Below are 19,606 nucleotides of genomic sequence, written 5' to 3' on the forward strand. Positions count from 1 at the left end.
CCTGAGCCATAGGCAGCTGCCCAACAAGTGAGCCGCCCTGGCTCCTACAGTCTACTGATCTTTAACAAAGGAGCAAAGGCAATTCAACGGAGAAAAGACAGTCTTTTTAGCATGGTGCCAGAAGAACTGGATATTCACATGCAAAAAAAAATGAATCTAGACACTGATATTCCACCTTTCATATTCCACCAGTTCATTTTTAATGAACTCAAAATGGATCACAGACCTAAATGCAAAACACAAAACTATAAAATTTCTAGAAGATGACTTAAGAGAAAGTCTAGGTGTCCTTGTTTGGCAAGAACTCCTCAGACACAATACCAAAAGCACAACCCATCAAAGAAAGAACTGCTAAAGCGGATTTAACGAAAAGTAAAAACTTCTACTTTGCAAAGGACACTGTCAAGAGAATGAAAAGCCAAGCCACAGCCTGGAAGAAAATTTTTACAAAACACATATCTAATTAAAGAACTGCTATCCAAATGTAAAAAGAACTCTTAAAACTCAACAGTAAGAAAATAACCCAATTAAAAACCAAGCAAAACACCTGACCAAAGAATATAAAGAGGCAAATATGCATATGAAAACATACTCGACATCATCTGTCATTAGGGAACCTCTAATTAAAACAAGATACTACTACACACCTATCAGACCAGCCAAAACCAGAACACTGACAATACCAAATGCTGGCAAGTATGTGGGACGGCAGGAACTCATTCAGTGCTGGCGCGAATGTAAAATAGTACAGTCGCTTTGCAATACAGTTTGGCAGTTTCTTAAAAAACGAAACATACTCTTTCCATATGACCCAGCAATCTTCTTTCTTGGTGTTTACCCAAACGAGCTGAAAACTTACGTCTACACAAAAACCTGCATGCAGATGTTTTATTCATAAATGCCAAAACTTGGAACAACCAAGCTGTCTTTCAATAGGTAATTGGGTAAATAGTGTTACATCCATACAATGAAGTATTATTCAGCAATAGAAATACCAAAGTAAAAACAAAAGAGCTATAGAGCTGGGAAAAGATACAGAGGAAGCCTAAATTAGGATCAGGGAAAGTAGTACATACTGCATGACATTCTGGAAAATGTAAAACTAGGAAGACAGTAAAAAGATCAGAGATTGCCAGGGGCTCAGGGAGAGGGAAGGATGGATAGGGAAAGCACATATTTTTAGGGCACTGAAATTATTCTGTACTAATGCTACAATGATGAATAAGCATCATTTGCCAAAACCTATGAGATATTCAAAGACTGAATCCTAATGTAATCCTGGACTTTAATTGTAATGCATTGATACATGGCTTATCAATCATAACAAATGTAAGATGTTAATTATAGGAGAAATGGGATAGGAGTAGGGGAGTGAGGGAGTATACAAGGATTCTGTACTTTTGCTCAATTATTCTGTAAATACAAAACCGCTCAAAAAAATTCTAACACACACACACACACACACACACCCCTTGTGGTGGAGGAAAAACAGAACAGATACCTCAGAAGAGCAAAGTCCTTGACTCTCTCTGTGTTGCCCGGCTTCCCAGATGACCTTACCTACTGACTATCCCAGAAGAGGCTCCCACAAACTCCTAAGGAAGCTGAAGCCAAACTATGGCCTAGAGGTCGGAGCACTCTTTTACCAATGCCCAACAGCCCTTTCTTTACACAGCTGCCACCATGCTTGCTATATGGTTCTTACAGTAAATAGTGGCTTTTAAAATAAACATTTGATTGGGGGTAAAGAAAAAAAAATCACTAGATTTACTACTGGTAGGAATCCTTTTACTATTATGATGTAGAGTTTACATTAGCCTGAGGGCAGGAATGCTTCTCACAAAGGTTTAAGAATATTAGAACAAGAGGAAGAAATATAATCAAAGTTAATTCCAAGGACAAATAAGTGTGTTACTCCTGGTTGTTGCATTAAGGCTGTGAGAACTCGGGTCTCCTAAGCAGAGACTCACAGGTCACTAGATCCACCATGGTTTTGTTCAGCTAACACAAGCAGAAAGCAAAGGTCAGGTATGGCTGTGGATGAACGGCTTCCTTGGCAGTTCCCAGCCACCCACTGAAGGCCAAGCATAGCTCACTATGCTTGGAGAATTAACTGCCTTTTCCAGACATCCTGCACTAGTCAGCCCAAAGACCACTTCAGCTTTTTGCATGCAACCCACCTTGCTTCTTTCTGCTCATTCACAAAGTCAGTTAGAATTTATATCCGCCTTCTCCTCTTAGCCCATGTTCCCATGAGAACTGTGCCCTTAAGGGACGTCTGGGTGGCTCAGTGGTTGAGCATCTGCCTTCGGCTCAAAGCGTGACCCTGGGGTCCTGGGATTGAGTCCCACATCAGGCTCCCCTAGAGGAGCCTGCTTCTCCCTCCGCCTATGCCTCTGCCTCTCTCTGTGTGTCTCTCATGAATAAATAAATAATCTTAAGAAAAAAAAAAAAAACTATGCCCTTAGGATAACCGAAGAGCTGAGGAGAAAATGTTTTTCCTTTCAGGAGTATTGCAGCTGACAACTGATAGAGGTTCAAGAGAATAACAATATCACAAGTTTACAACCTTAATAATGAACTAATAAATACAGGCAATGATCCTTAATGGCTACTAATATCACAAAAGAAAGATACTTAGACATTGTGTGTCTATTCGGAAAATTACAGATCATCATCTATGAAGTATTCTACGTTTTAAGATTTTATTTTATTTGGGACACCTGGGTGGCTCAGCAGTTAAGCGTCTGTCTTCGGCTCAGGGCATGATCCCGGAGATCGAGTCCCACACTGGGCTCCCCTCAAGGAGCCTGCTTCTCCTACTGCCTGTGTCTCTGCCTTTCTCTCTGTGTGCCTCTCATGAATAAATAAATAAAATATTTAAAAAAAAAGAATTATATTTATTTGAGAAACAGAGAGAGAGAGACAGCACAGAGGGAGAGGGAGGAGGGAAGAGACTCCCCGAGCAGGGAGCCGGATGCCAGGCTCAATCCCAGGGCCGTGGGGTCATGACCTGGGCTAAGGTAGATGCTTAACCACCTGAACCATCCAGGTGCCCCTCTATGAAGTATTCTTGAAAACAAAACAAAACATAAACAAACCTCTAGATCTAATTACAACTTTATAGAAAATACAGGGGGACAAAGGAACATATTAAATTGACACCAAGGGAATGTAACCAGCAAAACTCAGCAGAAAAGTCAACAGGAAAAACAACTCGATTTCTTCAATGAATACATTAATGAGGGGAAAACAGATGGCTGACAAAGCTGTAGATTAAAAGATTTAAAAGGCATTTCAACCAATAGCAAGGCAAAACCTCATATGGATTCTGATTTTAACAAACCATTAAAAAGATAATTATGGCACAACTGGGGAAATACGAACACCAGATTTTTGATGCAATTCAGGAATTAATGTTAATTTGTTTAGGTGTACTTACGGCATTGCAATTATGACTTTTTTTAAAGGCCTTATCTAGAGACACAAAAAATGATGTGACATCCATAATTTATTTCAAAGTAATGGGGGTGGGAATGAATATAAGGTGGGCTGGTGAAATAAGTTTGGCCAAGGTTTATCACTGTCAAATGCGTGATGAGTACATGGAGGTTCATTATTTTATACTCTGCACTACCACATTGTTTGTAGTTTTCCTCAATAAATAGGTTTTATAAAATTAACTTGAATAATTTCAGACTCCTTTAGTTGAGGTCAACCATCACGGTAAACTAGATCCTGTTCACTACCCACCTCAATTATGCTAAATACTACATATCCAACTTGTCCCTTTAGAGCTTATCATTTGAAACCAATACAAGCAGTTTTTCTTTTCCAACCCTCCACAACCTAACCAATCTTTCAAAACCATAGCAAAAATCTCCACTCAAGGCTTGTCCACCTTATGCACTGTCTATCCAACCAGAGCATCACTTTCCAGGAGGCAAGGAACATGTTCTACTGTCATTATGTCCCACAAAAGTCTTGCACAACAGTTTGCATAAAGCAGTTGATCATCCAACCAAAAAATGTGTGCATCAGTTCTGGCCTATACAGGAATGAGCGGCAAAACCAGCAAGTAATACAATACCAAAAGCAGAGGACACATTTACAAATTCTATAGACCACAAAGAATGAACACATTGTGACAGATCCATACAATGGAATACTACTGACATTAAAAAGTAACACCAAGGGCTCAGCGGTTTAGCGCCGCCTTCAGCCCAGGGCATGATCCTGGAGACCCGGAATCGAGTCCCATGTCAGGCTCCCTGCATGAAGCCTGCTTCTCCCTCTGCCTGTGTCGCTGCCTCTCTCTCTCTCTCTCTCTCTCTCTCTCTCTCTCTGTATTTATTCATGAATAAATAAAAATCTTAAAAAAAAAAAAAAAGTAACAACAATGTACCCAACAGTATGGATGTCCCAAAACATAATGGTAAAAGAAGTCAGGTACAAAAGACTACAAAGTATATATTTCATTTATATGAAACCCTAGAAAAGGCAAGTGGTAGCCTAAGGCCAGAGACAAGGTAAGCGGACTGACTGCAAGAGCACAAGGTTACTTTCTGAGTGACAGAAATGTTCTGTATCTCTTTCTGTATCTCAACTGTTACAGTTACACAACTATATATATTTGCCCAAAGTCACCAAACTGTACAATTAAAATGAATACTATAATGTTAAATTATGCCCTAATAAAACCATTTAAAAATCATAAAATTAGAATTAAAAGTTGTAAATATTTGTAATAGACAAAGAGCTCCTACAAACATCAGAAGAAAGTTAGCAATGTTCTTTCCACCATCTTTCCACGCTGCCATAATGGTATGCTTTGAATGTCCTGGCAGATGCTTTCAGAAGCATTAACAATGCTGAAAAGAGGCGAACAGCAGGTTAGGCCATGATCCAAAGTCAGTGGCTGGTTTCTCACTGGGATGAAGCATGGTTACATTGACAAATTTGAAATCACTGATGATCACAGAGCTGGGAAAATTGTTATGAATCTCACAGGCAGGTTAATCAAGTGTAGAGTGATCAGTCCCAAAATTTGACATACAACTCAAAGATCTAGAAAAATGGCAGAAGCATCTGCTCCCATCCCACCAGTTTGGTTTGGTTTCATTGTATTGACAACCTCAGCTAGCATCATGGACCATAAAGAAGCAAAACGAAAACATACAGGAGGGAAAATCCCGGGATTCTTTTTCTAGGGATGTAATACACACATAAATAAAATGCTTCAATAAACCAGAGAAAGAAAGAAAAACAGGCAGGCAAAGAAAAAGAGAAAAAAGCTAGGTAAGGGAAATAAGCAATTCAAAAAAGAAAATAGCCAATTAAAAAAAAATAAAAAAAAAAAGAAAATAGCCAATTAGTATGAAAATATGTGCAAATTAAAATAGGAAAATACTATTTTTCACCTATGAAATTGGAAAACTGTTTTCTTTTGTATTGGTTTTGGATATAATATTTAGCATTGGTGAGGGTTTAGGGGAAACTGGGATTCTTGCACACTGCTGACATAAGGGTAATCCGGCCGAATCTTTCCACAGGTAAGAGTGGTAAAAGCCTTACAAGATACAAAAACCTCCTGTCTAAAACTTTATGTGCCAATACAATTCTTTTTTTTTTATTTTTTTTTAATTTTTATTTATTTTTTCATGATAGTCACACAGAGAGAGAGAGAGAGGCAGAGACATAGGCAGAGGGAGAAGCAGGCTCCATATAGGGAGCCTGACGTGGGATTCGATCTCCAGGATCGCGCCCTGGGCCAAAGGCAGGCGCCAAACCGAAGTGCCACCCAGGGATCCCACCAATAAAATTCTTGGAGAGAGAACAGTCTTTAAAAAATGGGAATGAATAAATAAAATATTTAATAAAAAAAAAAAAAGTTTTAAAAAAATAAGGGCAGCCCCAGTGGCGCAGCGGTTTGGCGCCGCCTGCAACCCAGGGCTTGATCCTGGAGACCCTGGATCGAGTCCCACGTCAGGCTCTCTGTATGATGCCTGCTTCTCCCTCTGCCTGTGTCTCTGCCTCTCTCTCTATCTCTCTGTGTCTCTCATGAATGAATAAATAAAATCTTTAATAAAAAAAAAGTTTTTTAAAAAAATGGTGCTAAGACAGCTGGATATCCACAGGCAAAGGAATGAAGTTGATCTCTACCTCGTATCATATACAAAAATGAACTCAAAATGGATCCAGGACCTGGGGCACCTGGGTGGCTCAGTCTGTTAAGCATCCAACTCTTGATCCTGGCTCAGGTCTTATCTCAGGGACTTGAGTTCAAGCTCTGTGCTTAAAAAAAAAAAAAAAAATTGGATCTAAGACCTAAATGAAGGAGCACCAGGCTGGCTCAGTCAGTAGAGCACATGACTCTCTGTCTCAGGGTCATGAATTTGAGCCCATGTTAGGCAGAGATTACTTAAAAAGATAATAATAAAATAACTAAATGTAAAAGCTAAAACTGTAAGACTCTTAGAAAGAACATGGGTTAATTTTCATGATATTGAATTAGGCAGTGGTTTCTTGGACATAACACTTAAAGCACAAGCAACAGAAAATAATATACAAATCAGAATTTATGAAATAGGGGAAAAAAAAACCTTTGTACTTCAATGAACACTATCAAGAAAGTAAAAAGACAATCCATAGAAAAGAAGAAGTATTTATAAATCATTTATCTAATAAGAGTCTAGTACTAGAATATACAAAGAACTCTTACAACTCAACAAAAAGTCAACCCAAGGGGCACCTGGGTAGCTCAGTTGGTTGAGCATCTTACCTTCAGCTCAGGTCATGATCCCAGGGTCCTGGGGCCCGAGCCCCACATTGGGCGCTCTGCTCAGTGGGGAGCCTGCTTCTCCCTCTCCCTGCCACTCTGCCTACTTGTGTACTCCCTTCTCTGTGTCAAATCAATCAAAAATCTTTAAAAAAAAAAAAAAAGTCAACCCAATGAAAAATAATGGCCTATATGCACATGCAAAAATGTTCACCATTAGTTTTGGGAAAATGTAAATCAAAACTATGATGAGGGATCCCTGGGTGGCGCAGCGGTTTGGCGCCTGCCTTTGGCCCAGGGCGCGATCCTGGAGACCCGGGATCGAATCCCACATCGGGCTCCCGGTGCATGGAGCCTGCTTCTCCCTCTGCCTGTGTCTCTGCCTCTCTCTCTCTCTCTCTATGTGACTATCATAAATAAATAAAATTTAAAAAAAAAACAAAAAAAAAAAAAACTATGATGAGATACTACTTTGCACCCAATAGGATGGCTATAATCAAAAAAGATAATGAAAAAAGTTGACAATATGGAGAAACTGGAAACCTCATACATTACTGGTGGGTATGGAAAATGTTACAGCTGCTTTATGTGATTTAGCAATTCCACTCCCACAATGTATATTCCACTTAGAGGTGTTTATCCAAGAGAAATAGAAACATATGTCCACATACAAACTTGCACATGAAGTTCAGAGCAGCATTATCTATAACAGCCAAAAAGCAGAAACAACCCAACTGTCCATCAACTGATAAATGGTAAACAAAAAGCCACATATTATGATTTCATACATATTTTTTAAGATTTATTTATTCATGAGAGGCAGAGAGAGAGAGAGAGGCAGAGAGAGAGAGAGGCAGAGACACAGGCAAAGGGAGAAGCAGGCTCCACACAGGGAACCTGATGTGGGACTCGATCCTGGGTCTCCAGGATCACACGCCGGGCCGAAGGCAGCACTAAACCGCTGAGCCACCGGGGCTGCCCTGATTTCATACATTCTTATGAAATGTTTAGAATTGTAAATCCATAGACAGAGAAGGGCTGTATGAGTTTGCCAGGTGCTGAGAGTGAAAGAGCAGGGAGTGATAATGTGTACACGGTTTCTTTCTAGGGTGATGAAAATGTTCCAGAATTAGATAGTGGTGATAGTTACACACTCCTGTAACATTCTAAAACCCCTAAACTGTATACTATAAAAGGGAGAATGTGATGGCATATGAATTACATCTCAGTAAAAGTAAGAAAGAATCCAAAGGTTCATCTAAAAACATGTTTTTTATAAATAACAAAAAACTAAAAACAAAGTAAGATGTCAGTAGTTATACCCTGGAAGTAGTTTAATGGGGCTATTTTTTTTTTAATTTCTTTGATTTAGCTGTATGTTCTAGTTTTTTGAAAATCAGTATTAATTAGTAGTATTTAAACTGTATATTGTTTTTGAAAACAAGTATTCTGAAGGACAGTGTGGTAGGGACGCCTGGGTGGCTCAGTGGTTAAGCGTCTGCCTTTGGCTCAGGGTGTGATCCTGGAGTCTGGGATCAAGTCCCATATCGGACTCCCTGCATGAGCCTACTTCTTCCTCTGCCTGTGTCTCTGCCTCTCTGTGTGTGTCTCTCATGAATAAGTAAAATCTTTAAAAAAAAAAAAAAAAAAAAGGACAGTGGTATTAACACCTCATACCAAGAAGGAAAGAAAGGTAGAATAACTAACTTTGAGGAAAAAGACATCCAAATTCCAAACCTCATCAGACACCTAATACTTCATTAAATCCAAATTATCAGAAGTTAACTTTTGAACCTCCTCAACCATGATGCTAGTGGATTCTTCCTCCTGCTGTGGCAGAAATTTATAAACACTTGATGGTACCGAAAGTTACATTATTTTGACTAAATCAAAACAGTAAGGGAAACACATGAGGTCCCAGTTCTCAGTCCAGAAACTAGTTCTGCTGAAACACGGTTTACTCCAGGACAAGTGTGAAGGTGAAGCACAGTCTGAAGGCATTGTTCAGATATAAAAATACTATAAAAAAGGAGGCACCTGGGTGGCACAGTTAGGCATCTTGACTCTTGGTTTCGGCTCAGGTCATTATCTCAGGGTCGTGAGATCCAGCCCTGCACCAGGCTCCATGTTTGACAGGGAGTCTGCTTGAGATTCTCTCTCCCTCTCCTGTCTTTCTCCTCCCCCATGCACAAATCTACATGCACTGTCTCTCTAATAAAATCTTAAAAAAAAAAAAAAAAAAAAAAACACTCTAAAAAACACTTCACCATCACCAATAAAAACCACCAAGGAGTGTTTACTTCCCAGAAGAGAGCCAAGCAGAGAGAAAATAATACTCATACGAAAGGAAAGGACACTAAATTCTGAAATCTTTTCTGCAGTTGTCTTTTTACATGTTTTTAAAAAAGTGAAAATAAAGCTCTACTTCATACTAGTTTATAAGAAAAAGCAATATGTAAAGGAAACACTGCAAAGTACTTCAAAGATAAAGAGTTAAAATGTGTTTTACTTAGAAATTTTTAATTAAAGACATTCTCAATACTGTCAAGAAGTTTCGGAAAAAAAAAAAAAAAAAAAGAGTCGGAGCGCACCTGGGTGGCTCAATTTGCTTTAGCCTCAGACTCTTGGGTTTTGGCTCAGGTTGTAATCTCAGGGTTGTGAGACTGAACCCCACATCTGGCTCTGCGAGTTCTGCATCAAGTCTGCTTTAGATTCTTTCTCCCTCTTCCTCTGCCCCTTCCCCATTCCCACGCACATTCTCTTTCTAAATAAATAAAATATTTCAAAACTAAAATTAAAGTTAAAATTAGGTGAGGCTATTTAGGAGGTTAATTTGATAAAAGCACAATGAGGGGATCCCTGGGTGGCTCAGCAGTTTAGCACCTACCTTCGGCCCAGGGCGTGATCCAGGATCAAGTCCTACATCAGGCTCCCTGCATGGAGCCTGCTTCTCTCTCTGCCTGTGTCTCTACCTCTCTCTGTCTCTCTGTCTCTCTCTCTCATGAATAAGTAAAATCTTTAAAAAAAAAAGAAAGAAAGAAAGAAAGAAAGAAAGAAAGAAAGAGCACAATGAACCATCAGTACCTTTATTAAAACTAAAATTTTAAAAAGTGATAATGCTGGGATCCCTAGGTGGCTCAGCGGTTTAGCGCCTGCCTTCCGCCTAGGGTGTGATCCTGGAGACCCAGGATCGAGTCCCACATCGGGCTCCCTGCATGGAGCCTGCTTCTCCCTCTGCCTGTGTCTCTGCCTTTCTCTCTCTCTGTGTCTTCTCATGAATAAATAAATAAAATATTTAAAAAAAAAAAGTGATAATGCTAAATGCTGGCGAGCATGCAGAGAAACAGGCTTACACACATCACGATATGAATAGAATATGATACAATCACTCTAAAAGAGAGTTTAGCAGGGCCGCCTGGGTGGCTCAGCGGTTGAGCGTCTGCCTTCAACTCAAGGTGTGATCCCAGGATCTGGGATCGAGTCCCACATCAGGCTCTGTACAGGGAGCATGCTTTTCCTTCTGCCTCTGTCTCTATGTCTCTCATAAATAAATAAATAAAATATTTTAAAAATAAATAAGAGTTTAGCAGTTCCTTTCAAAACTAAATACATAGTCGGGGTGTCTTAGTGGCTCAGTCAGTTGAGCCTCTGGTTCTTGGTTTCAGCTCAGGTCATGATCTTGGGGTTGTGGGATCAAGCCCTACATCAGACACTATGCTTGGCAGGCAGCCTGTTTGGGATTCTCTCTCTCTCTGTCCCCCCGCCCCCCCAACATACACTCTCTGTGTCTCTCTAAAATAAATAAATAAAAATAAATATGTATTTACCATATGATCCAGCACCTTTATTTATTTATTTTTAAAGATTTTATTTATTCATGAGAGACACAGAGGGGCAGACATAGAGGGAGAAGTAGGAGCATGCAAGGAGCCCCATGTGAGACTCAATCCCTGAACCCCGGGATCGTGCCCTGAGCCGAAGGCAGATGCGCAACCACTGAGCCACCCAGGCATCCCTATTTTTTTTTTTTTTTTAAGATTTTATTTGACAGAAAGAGCACAAGCAGGGAAAATGGCAGAGGGAGAGGGTGAAGCAGGTTCTCAGCTGTCCCGAGATCATGACCTGAGACACCCAGGTGTCTCGACCTAGCACTTTTAAGGCATTTACCCCCTAAAGATGAAACTTTATGTTCACATAAAAATTTGTATGCCTAAGTTTATAGCAACTTTATTTGTAATAGCCAAAAACTGGAAACTCTTCTGGTATGTCCTTCAATGCATGAATCATTAAACAAACTGTGGTACATCCACACATTGGAATACTACTCAACATTAAAAAGGAATGAACTATTAATACACGAAACAATCTGGACAAATCTCAAAGGAATTATGGTAAGAGGAAAAAAGCCAAAGTAACATACTGTGTGATTCCATTTATCATTCTCAAAATAACAAAATTATAGAAATGGAAAACAACTTAGTGTTTGCTCGGGGTTAGAGATGATGGTGTGTGTGAAAACAAAGGGGTAGCATAAGCGATCTCTGATTGTAGTGACGTCACACAATCTACACATGATAAAAGTGCACTGGACTACATACTACATGCACAAATGAAAAAAAAAAAAACAAATGAGTGCATGTCAGACTGGTGAAATCTAAATCAGGCTATGAAGTGTAACAATGTCAATTTCCTGGTTTTGATATTAAACTATAGTTATATAAGATGTTACCATTGCATGAAACTAGGTGAAGGAAACATGGGATCTCTCTGTACTGTTTTTTTTTTTGCAACTCTGTGAATCTGTATTTCGAAAGAAAAACAAATGAGATGGGGCAATGCATGAACAGGTTAATATAATAAATAGAAAAAATTTAACATAGCATTTGGAACATGATACAAAGGCTACCACGAGCACTTTATGATTTTATTGAGCACTTTTAATAATAAATCAACTAATTTGAAAACACAGGTTTCTGCAGACTATTCAAACTACTGGAGCAGGAAGCATGATCAGAGGTAGAATTCCTGAGTTTAGTCACTAGATACTCCATGAAATCTCTTACAGACATGGCAAGATTTTTTTCAGACTTGAAGCTATTCAAGTGAACAGGAGCCAGTGCACAACATAAACATCTTCACATTGTTTCTCCCCCAAATCTCCCAACTTCAATCTCCATACGGTCCAAAGCCCTTAGTATACAAAAGTCTCTTATATCATCAAATAACTTATAAGATGAAAATAAATATATTGCCTGTTTGGATGCAAATTAATGTACAGTCTAGTTCAAAGCCATCCTCCATTTCAATATTCCCTTAGGAAAAAAATTCCATGTCATGTTAAAAATGGTAAAATGGATTTGAAGCCTTTATGGTGTCTGCAGCAGCTGAGTCCCTAGCAAATATTCTGAAGGATGGAAAGAACATTCTACTGGCAGTCTTCTGAATTCCTCAAGCAGGCTCTGAGCTGTCCAGTCAGCTCTGTAGGAAAGAGCAAAGACAGGAGTCTCAGACTAGCTGCTGGGAAGTGGACCCTAACTCTTCAAATAAGCATCCTCTTGGGCCTAGAGCCCCTCTTCGGGATTACTCCACACCTATGTTATGTGTGTGTAAGTGATTAATACATACAGTCTCTAGTGCCGTGGGTGTGATCCTGAAATAGTTTCCTCCACTAAATATTACTCTAACGGATTCAACAGAAGGGAGAATAGAAAGCTGAGTGAAATTATACAACAGCTTGCTTTTCTATCTTCCATAGAAAAAGCAGCTGAAATTTTTCACAGCTTCAGCAGGTATAAGAATATCTAACTACAACCATCTGACCAGTGCCCATATCAGCAAGGGAGCCCCTGAATTTTCTCCCCATGGACTTTTCTGGGTTCCTAACACTAGGATGTTTTGGTAGGGGTTTCATGGAAGAAGCTGTGCTATAAGGCCATCTATCACACCAGGACCAGCACTGTTTTAACACACACACACCCTCCCCATCTTGGGTTTTTCTAGTATCCCTTTCCTATCCCTCCTTTACTGCAATATACTGAACCTTCTGTGTGAACCCAGGGTAGACTCCAAAAAGCTCTATCCACTTGCTGGTTCCTTTTGCCTTTCAACAGCTAAAAACTTAATGGGGTTTAAAAAAGACTACACACCCTGACATACCAATGATCCTCAGTGACAGTCTTCACTGGTCACAGATTTTAGACAAAAGACGAGTTATGATATGAAAATATCTTAGGTGGGGCAGCCCCGGTGGCGCAGCAGTTTACACCACCTGCAGCCCAGGGTGTGATGCTGGAGACCCAGGATCGAGTCCCACATCAGGCTCCTTGCATGGAGCCTGCTTCTCCCTCTGCCTGTGTCTCTGCCTGTGTCTCTCTCTGTGTGTCTCTCATGGATAAAAAAATAAAATCTTAAAAAAAAAAAAAAAAAGAAGAAGAAGAAAGTATCTTAGGTGAACATAGTATATGAGATTTGGGGAAATTCTTCAAAATGAATTACACTGTTAGTGTAGAATGTACCCTGGAAGAAACCTAACATCTTCTCAAAATCACCTTTCAGTACTCAAATGCAGTAGAATTCAAGGACCCAAGGGTTCTAGTTCACCAAAGAATTGCTGGGGCTACATTAGTAAATGCACAGAAACTAATATTTAGAGCAAGCACTTGGAATACGGCCTCTAAATTCTTTCATACTCAACGCCATGTTAATCTGCTGGATCACTTACTTTGGAGCCCAGCACCAACAGCAAGCCTATTGATCACATCGTGTAGAAATTAGCAGAAAGAAATCATAATGCCGGTGCTGAAGAACAGCGTCAGCATCTTGGACTTACCATGATCTAGAGCACAGAGCACATCAGGAAGGACATTGCCCCACTGCAGCAAAGATGACTATGCCGTGGCCCCCAAATTTCAAGTCACTGCCAGACAGCTCCACCTTAACATCACCATATTTTTTTACTCCAAATCCACAATCCCACCCCTTATTTGCAATAATAACAGCAACATTTCCACACTCTGGTTCAAAGCTATAGCATGATTATTTAACCCAGGAAGGGAGTCAGGATCCTCTCCAACCTTACCCTGTAGCATCACACACACTCATTCATTCTTTACTGTTCCCATCCCCATCAGCCCAGGTTAAGAAATTATTCCTTAAACCTGAGTTTCCCAGCAGGGTCTTCCTGATTCCCACACTCAGATTCATGCTCCAAAACACTACTTTGAACAAGTCATCCAAGGCTTGAAAAAAAAGTATCTATAGATCTGGCAATGCAGCCAACACAAACCTATCCTGATGAGCTTGGACAAGCTCCAAGCACCTTCCACAAGAAGTTTCTAGACATAGGGGGGCTCAAGACCAAGGACTCTGAGTCTCCATAAGGTAACCGTGTTCACTACTTTTTGGACATCACTTCTTTCTCCATGGTAATCAACAATTAAATCTTTGAAAAGGGTTTATAGCTCATTTTCATGGACAACCAGAAGGAGCAGGTGGACTGCTTCCTACACCACAGCCAGCCTTGGAGGGAAATGAATTGCAAGAAATAGAATAGTGAAAGCAACTTTAAAAAGAAAAAAAAGAAGGAACACGAGCAAATTCCCTGAGTCTGTGGGTACACAAAGGCTAGGTGGTAAGCAGATTTTTTTATTTTTTTTAAAGATTTTATTTATTTACTCATGAGAGACACAGAGAGAGAGGCAGAGACACATGCAGAGGGAGAAGCAGGCTCCATGCAGGGAGTCTGACGTGGGACTCGATCCTGGGTCTCCAGGATCACGACCTGGGCCAAAAGCAGACACTCAATCACTGAGCCACCCAGGCATCCTGGATTTTTAATTTAAAAAAAATTTTTTTTTTTTAAGTAATCTCTATGCCCAACATGAGACTCAAACTCACAACCCTGAGATCAAGAGTCACATGCTCCACCAACTCAACCAACCAGGCCCTGTCAGTTGTATTCAATTTTGAAAGAGAATATGAAGCTTTCAGGATGAAATCCAAATATCTTACTCTACATTTAAGAAATTTCCAGGTGCCCGGGTGGCTCAATTGGTTAAACATTTGATTCCTGATTTCAACTCAGGTCATGATCTCAGGGTCGCAATATTGAGCCCTGGATCTGGCTCCATGCTCAGTGGAGTCTGCTTAAGAATCCCTCTGCTCTGCCCCTCACACCTCTTACGTGCACGCGCACACACACACTCTCTCTCTCTCTCTCTCAAGTGAAAGAAAAGAAAGAAAAGAAAAGAAAAGAAAAGAAAAGAAAAGAAAAGAAAAGAAAAAAAGAAAAGAAAAGAAAATTTCAAAAAAAAAAAAAAAAAAAAAAAAAAAAAAGAAAAATTTCCACCCTAGGGGCCCCCGGGTAGCTCAGCTGGTTAAGCAACTGACTCTTGATCGCAATTCAGGTCATGATCTCAAGGTCCTAGGATTGAGCCCTGCATGAAGCTCTCTCTCTCTCTCTCTCTCTCTCTTTCTCCCTCTGCCTCCCTAACTCTCTGCTCATGGACGCTCTAAATAAATAAAATCTTTATTAAAAAAAAAAAGTTTCCATCTTAACTAGTGACCTAGTGGACTAAAGGAAACATATACATAAAAGGAAAAATAAACATAAGCAGGCTATATAGCAAGAGCGAGAAGCAAGTAATTCAAAAGTTCAAAGGAGGAACGACAAAAGTGAAGGACCCGGACAAAAGAGAAGTCAGGATTTTGAACTGTATCTTGGACTGTTCAGGAAGTATGTCAACCAGTTTGGTGGAGGCAGAGAACACAGAAACCAAAGATACAAGAGAGAGTATATATACAGCAGTCTCCAGTTCCAGTCCACTGTTCATGTGCCTTCCACTCCTCTCCCCTATCTGGACTGTCAGTTCAGAGGCCAGGAACCACTACAATTTGTTGACCTATTAGCTAAACATCGGTTCCTGGAACTCAGAATGCTAGTAACAGTTTTACTAAATAGTGTAACTTTGAGGTGCACCATGAATTCAGATTTTTAAAAACCTGTACTAAAAATAGCAAAACTTCTGTAAAAGTCAGGACATAAGGAACCATAAATCAAAACACGAATTTTTAAACACCCAGACACTCTTACGAAAAGTTAGGAACTGCTTAATAACACAGGAAATTTTTGCTACTGACAGCCTCTAAAGGAAAAGGCAAAAGAATGAAAAGTCTTATGAAGTGATAAACAGTTTTAAAAACAGGTTTACAATCAGTTTTTAAACAGTAATCCTGCTGGGAAATGGAAATTCCTCTCCCTAATCCCTTCTGAGGGCAATATATTTGAATCGGGAATAAGAACATCCTGACTCTATCGAAGTTCAAATATGAACCTTTTACAGTATCCCTATCATGAAAGAGCAAGTAGAGGAGAAAATAATTTCTTATCTGTCAAAAAGAAAAGCAGCCACTATTTTGGATTTATCACCTCTCTTTGCCAGACACACATGCAGAAGCTTCAGTAAAACGAAACTAGAGAACTTCAAGGTTTTAGTTGACAGTGATTACTTAACTGGAGCTTATTTCTGTGAAATGAAACTACCAGAACCTTTAAATATCAATTTGCTTGTCGCTAAACCACCGCTTTATGCTTCATCTTGGAAATGCTAACAGGATGGAACCCATGGGTCTTTTATTAAAACGTGATGACCATGGAGAGCGCCCTTGAAGCTTAGCAACAGAGGACTCAACCCTAAAAGGTTCCCCTCTGGAAAGCGAGGACAGGTTTGACATGTAACCCAGTGCCAGTCCTGAAACGCCTGACTGCATTTTCCATAAAAGGTGGGAGTTGTAATAGTAGCATATAGCAGACACCAGCCCACTAGAAGCAGATGGAACCCACCAACTCATTTTACCCAGACCTCCAAAAAGGTACACAGAACTATCTGTGCTTGCCAAAGCAGGGCAGATCTGAATGGGTGAATCTAAGAAAATGTTTCACAAAGGCTTACTAACGGTATTACATTTGCCTACTGTAGCCCCCAATGTAAAACAGGATCTGGAAAATGAAAAACAATTTGAAAGCTCATTCTTCATACTCAAGCTAAACACACGCAGACATACACATACATACATACATACATACATACACACACACACATACGGCCCGATTTTTTATTTTACAAAAAAAAAAAAAAAAAAGACTCAGTAACCTATTCCAGCACAGGGGGGCTCTTCTAGAAGGGAAATCTAGCTGGAAACATTCCCTGCTTATGTACATAGTTCACTAGGGGTCAACTAAGATTCCATTTTGTAACAGCTGAACTTTAACCAGAAACTCATTAATGGTGCAACATTCACTCATTAGCGTGAAGTTACCCCCTAGAACGAAAAGCACTGGCTGTATCTGCCAGAATGACAACTTTACAGTGAGAAGCTGGATCCGAGGACCGTGAACTCCTAGAAAGTTCTATCAGCCTCAGAAGAGCTCACTATCTCCACCAGCCTAAACTCAGCTGTCACCCCATTTTTCACCCACAGAAAAAAGGCATCGCTAATACAGGGAAAAAAAAATTTTTTTTTAAATAAAAAATTAAAAGACGGGCCAAAGGGTTAACAGCAGGCAAAACCTTACAGGGTTGACAGGATTCCTGTTTGGGATTGGGGGAGGGGGAGGGGGAGGAGGAGGAGCTTTCTGGATGTTTCTATTCTTGGCAAGGAACGCACCTCCAGGTCCTGTACCATCAAAAGGCACTAACACAGGAATGTTCTCAGGGAATCAATGATTTGCCTGTGCTAACAGACTTCATCTTGGGGTGTGCTGATGCGGAGGGCTGGAGGGGGAAGCCTGGGGAAGGCGTGTTTGATTGGGGGAGGGGGGATGGGAGGAAAGAGTAGATGGATGTGGTGGGGGTGGGGGTGGGGGTGGGGGTGGGGGCCGGGAAAGGTGTGGACTGTTAAGGGGCCAGAGTGTGGATGACTAAGGGAGGTGAGGGGAGGATGTGGATGGTTGAGGGAATGTCCAGAAAAGGCCTGGAAGGCTGAGGGGGAGGGGGCCAGGTGTGGATCGCTAAGGAGGAGCGGGGGAAGGTGTGGATGGTGGAGAGATGGAGGAATGGAGGAACGGGCATCAGCCCCGGGGGGGCAACGAAGGCAGGCCGGCGGGGGGTGGCCTCGCCCAGGCTCCCCCCAAGCCACCGTCTGTGGGCGTGTGCCCGGCTGCGCGTGTGCAAGGGCCGGGCCGCGGGGCCGCGGGGCCGCGGGGCCGCCGAGCCGCCAGGCCGCAGGGCCAGCCAGCACTCACCCCACGACTCCCTGGTTGTAGTTCCTCCGCTTCCACGGGGTCCCGCTGTACACGCCCCCGCTGCCGTCGGCCCGGCCGCCCCCCGCGGCCCGCCCTCCGCCGGGCTGCAGCAGGCTGTAGTTGAGTCCGTAGGTGCTGGCCTTATTGTCGCGCTTCCGCTTATTGCTGCTGCCCGAGGCCGGGTCCGCGGGCTCCACGGCGGGGACGGGGACGGGGACGGGGACGGCGGCGGCGGAGTGTGGGGACGGGGACGGGGACGCGGACGGGGACGGGGACGCCGAGGGGCCCGCGGCAGCCCGGCGGGCCCAGGCCGCGGGCTGGTGGTGGTTGTTGTTGTTGTTGGTCGTCTCCAGGGGCAGGAAGTCCCGCTGCTCCGCCGACGGCGCGTGGCCGCCCAGCAGGCGCTCCCCGGAGCGGTACATGCCGGCCGGGGCCGGGGCCGGGGCCGGGGCCGGGGCCGCGCCGCTGGGGCTGCCGGTGCTGCTGCCGCTCCCGCCGGTGGCCGTGCTGCTGCCGCCGCCGCCGCCGCTCGCGCCGCCGCTGCTGTGACAGTGGTGGTTGAAGTAGAGGTTCCTCAGCCCCTGGGTCGTCTCCCAGATCTGCATCCACAGACTGTTGGACGGTCCGAGCTGCTCTGGCTGGAACCAGGCGATCCTCGGATCCATCAAACGGCGGCGGCCGCTGCCCCCGCCCCTCCCGGCCGCCCGCAGGGCCGCCGCCGCCGCCGCGCCTCAGGCGCACGCCCGGCCTCGGAGGCTGCTGCTGCTGCTGCTGCTGCCGCCGCCGCCGCCGCCGCCGCTGCTACTGCTGCTGGGGCCCGCCGCGGGCGGCGCGGTCGCGCAGGGAGCCCGGCCGGCGCCGGCGGCGTCGCTCCCGCCCTCGGGGGCTCCGCGGGCCCTCCCCCCCTCCCTCCGCCCCTCCGCCGAGCCCCTGTCACTGGGGTCCCCGTGCAAATGGCGGCGGCGGCGGCGGCGGCGGCTCCGGAGTAGAGGGCGAGCGGCGGCGGCGGCGGCGGCGGCGGCGGCGGCAGCGCGGGCGGCGGCGGGGGCGGCGGCGGGGGCGGCGGCGGCGGCGGCGGCGGCGGCGGCGGCGGCGGCGGCGGGGGCAGCAGCGGCGGCGGCGGCGGCGGCGGCGGGACGCGCCTGCTCCGTAGCGTCCTCGCTCCTCCGGCCCCGGGGCGGGGCCTCCGCCGCTCGCCCCGCCCCGCCCCGCGCTCGCCCCGCCCCCGCCGCGCTCGCCCCGCCCCGCGCTCGCCCCGCCCCCTTCGCGCCGCCCGGTCGGCCCCGGCAGCCGCGCCGTGCGTCACAGAGGCCGCGGTGTGGAGCTGCGGGGGCCGCAACCGCCCGGCCCAACCGTCCCGCGCCGCCCGAAGAAGAGGCTGCATGTACCTGGGCGTCCAGGCGCCCCCGACGCGCGCGCCGGCCCCGGGCTGGGCTTCCCGGTCGCCGAAACCGGGCCGGAAGGACGGACGGACGGACGGACGCCGGCTCCGCACCGAATGGATTGTGGGAGGCGCCGCCGCCGCACGCCCTGCCCTCCTCCTCCTCCCCCTCCGGCCGGCGGCCGCGGGGACCCCTCGGTTCTCG

General features: G+C 44.0%; 1 protein-coding gene across 4 annotated transcripts in view; it reads right to left on the reverse strand.

Annotated features, from left to right (window-relative positions):
* TENT4B (terminal nucleotidyltransferase 4B) overlaps positions 1-18,760 on the reverse strand; it is a 79,853-nt gene extending 61,093 nt beyond the window's left edge. For 2 of the 4 annotated variants that reach the window (XM_035714022.2, XM_025447167.3), the window contains exon 1: positions 18,021-18,756. In XM_035714022.2, the coding sequence (XP_035569915.2) occupies positions 18,021-18,685 (665 nt within the window). In that variant the 5' untranslated portion in view covers positions 18,686-18,756. Of the gene's footprint in view, positions 1-18,020 lie in introns of all 4 variants that reach the window. The other 2 variants (XM_035714021.2, XM_025447168.3) reach the window with 2 other exon arrangements.
* Between the last annotated feature and the right edge of the window lie 846 nt (positions 18,761-19,606).

This window comes from Canis lupus, chromosome 2 (assembly GCF_003254725.2).
Source record: "Canis lupus dingo isolate Sandy chromosome 2, ASM325472v2, whole genome shotgun sequence".
NCBI lineage: Eukaryota > Metazoa > Chordata > Mammalia > Carnivora > Canidae > Canis > Canis lupus.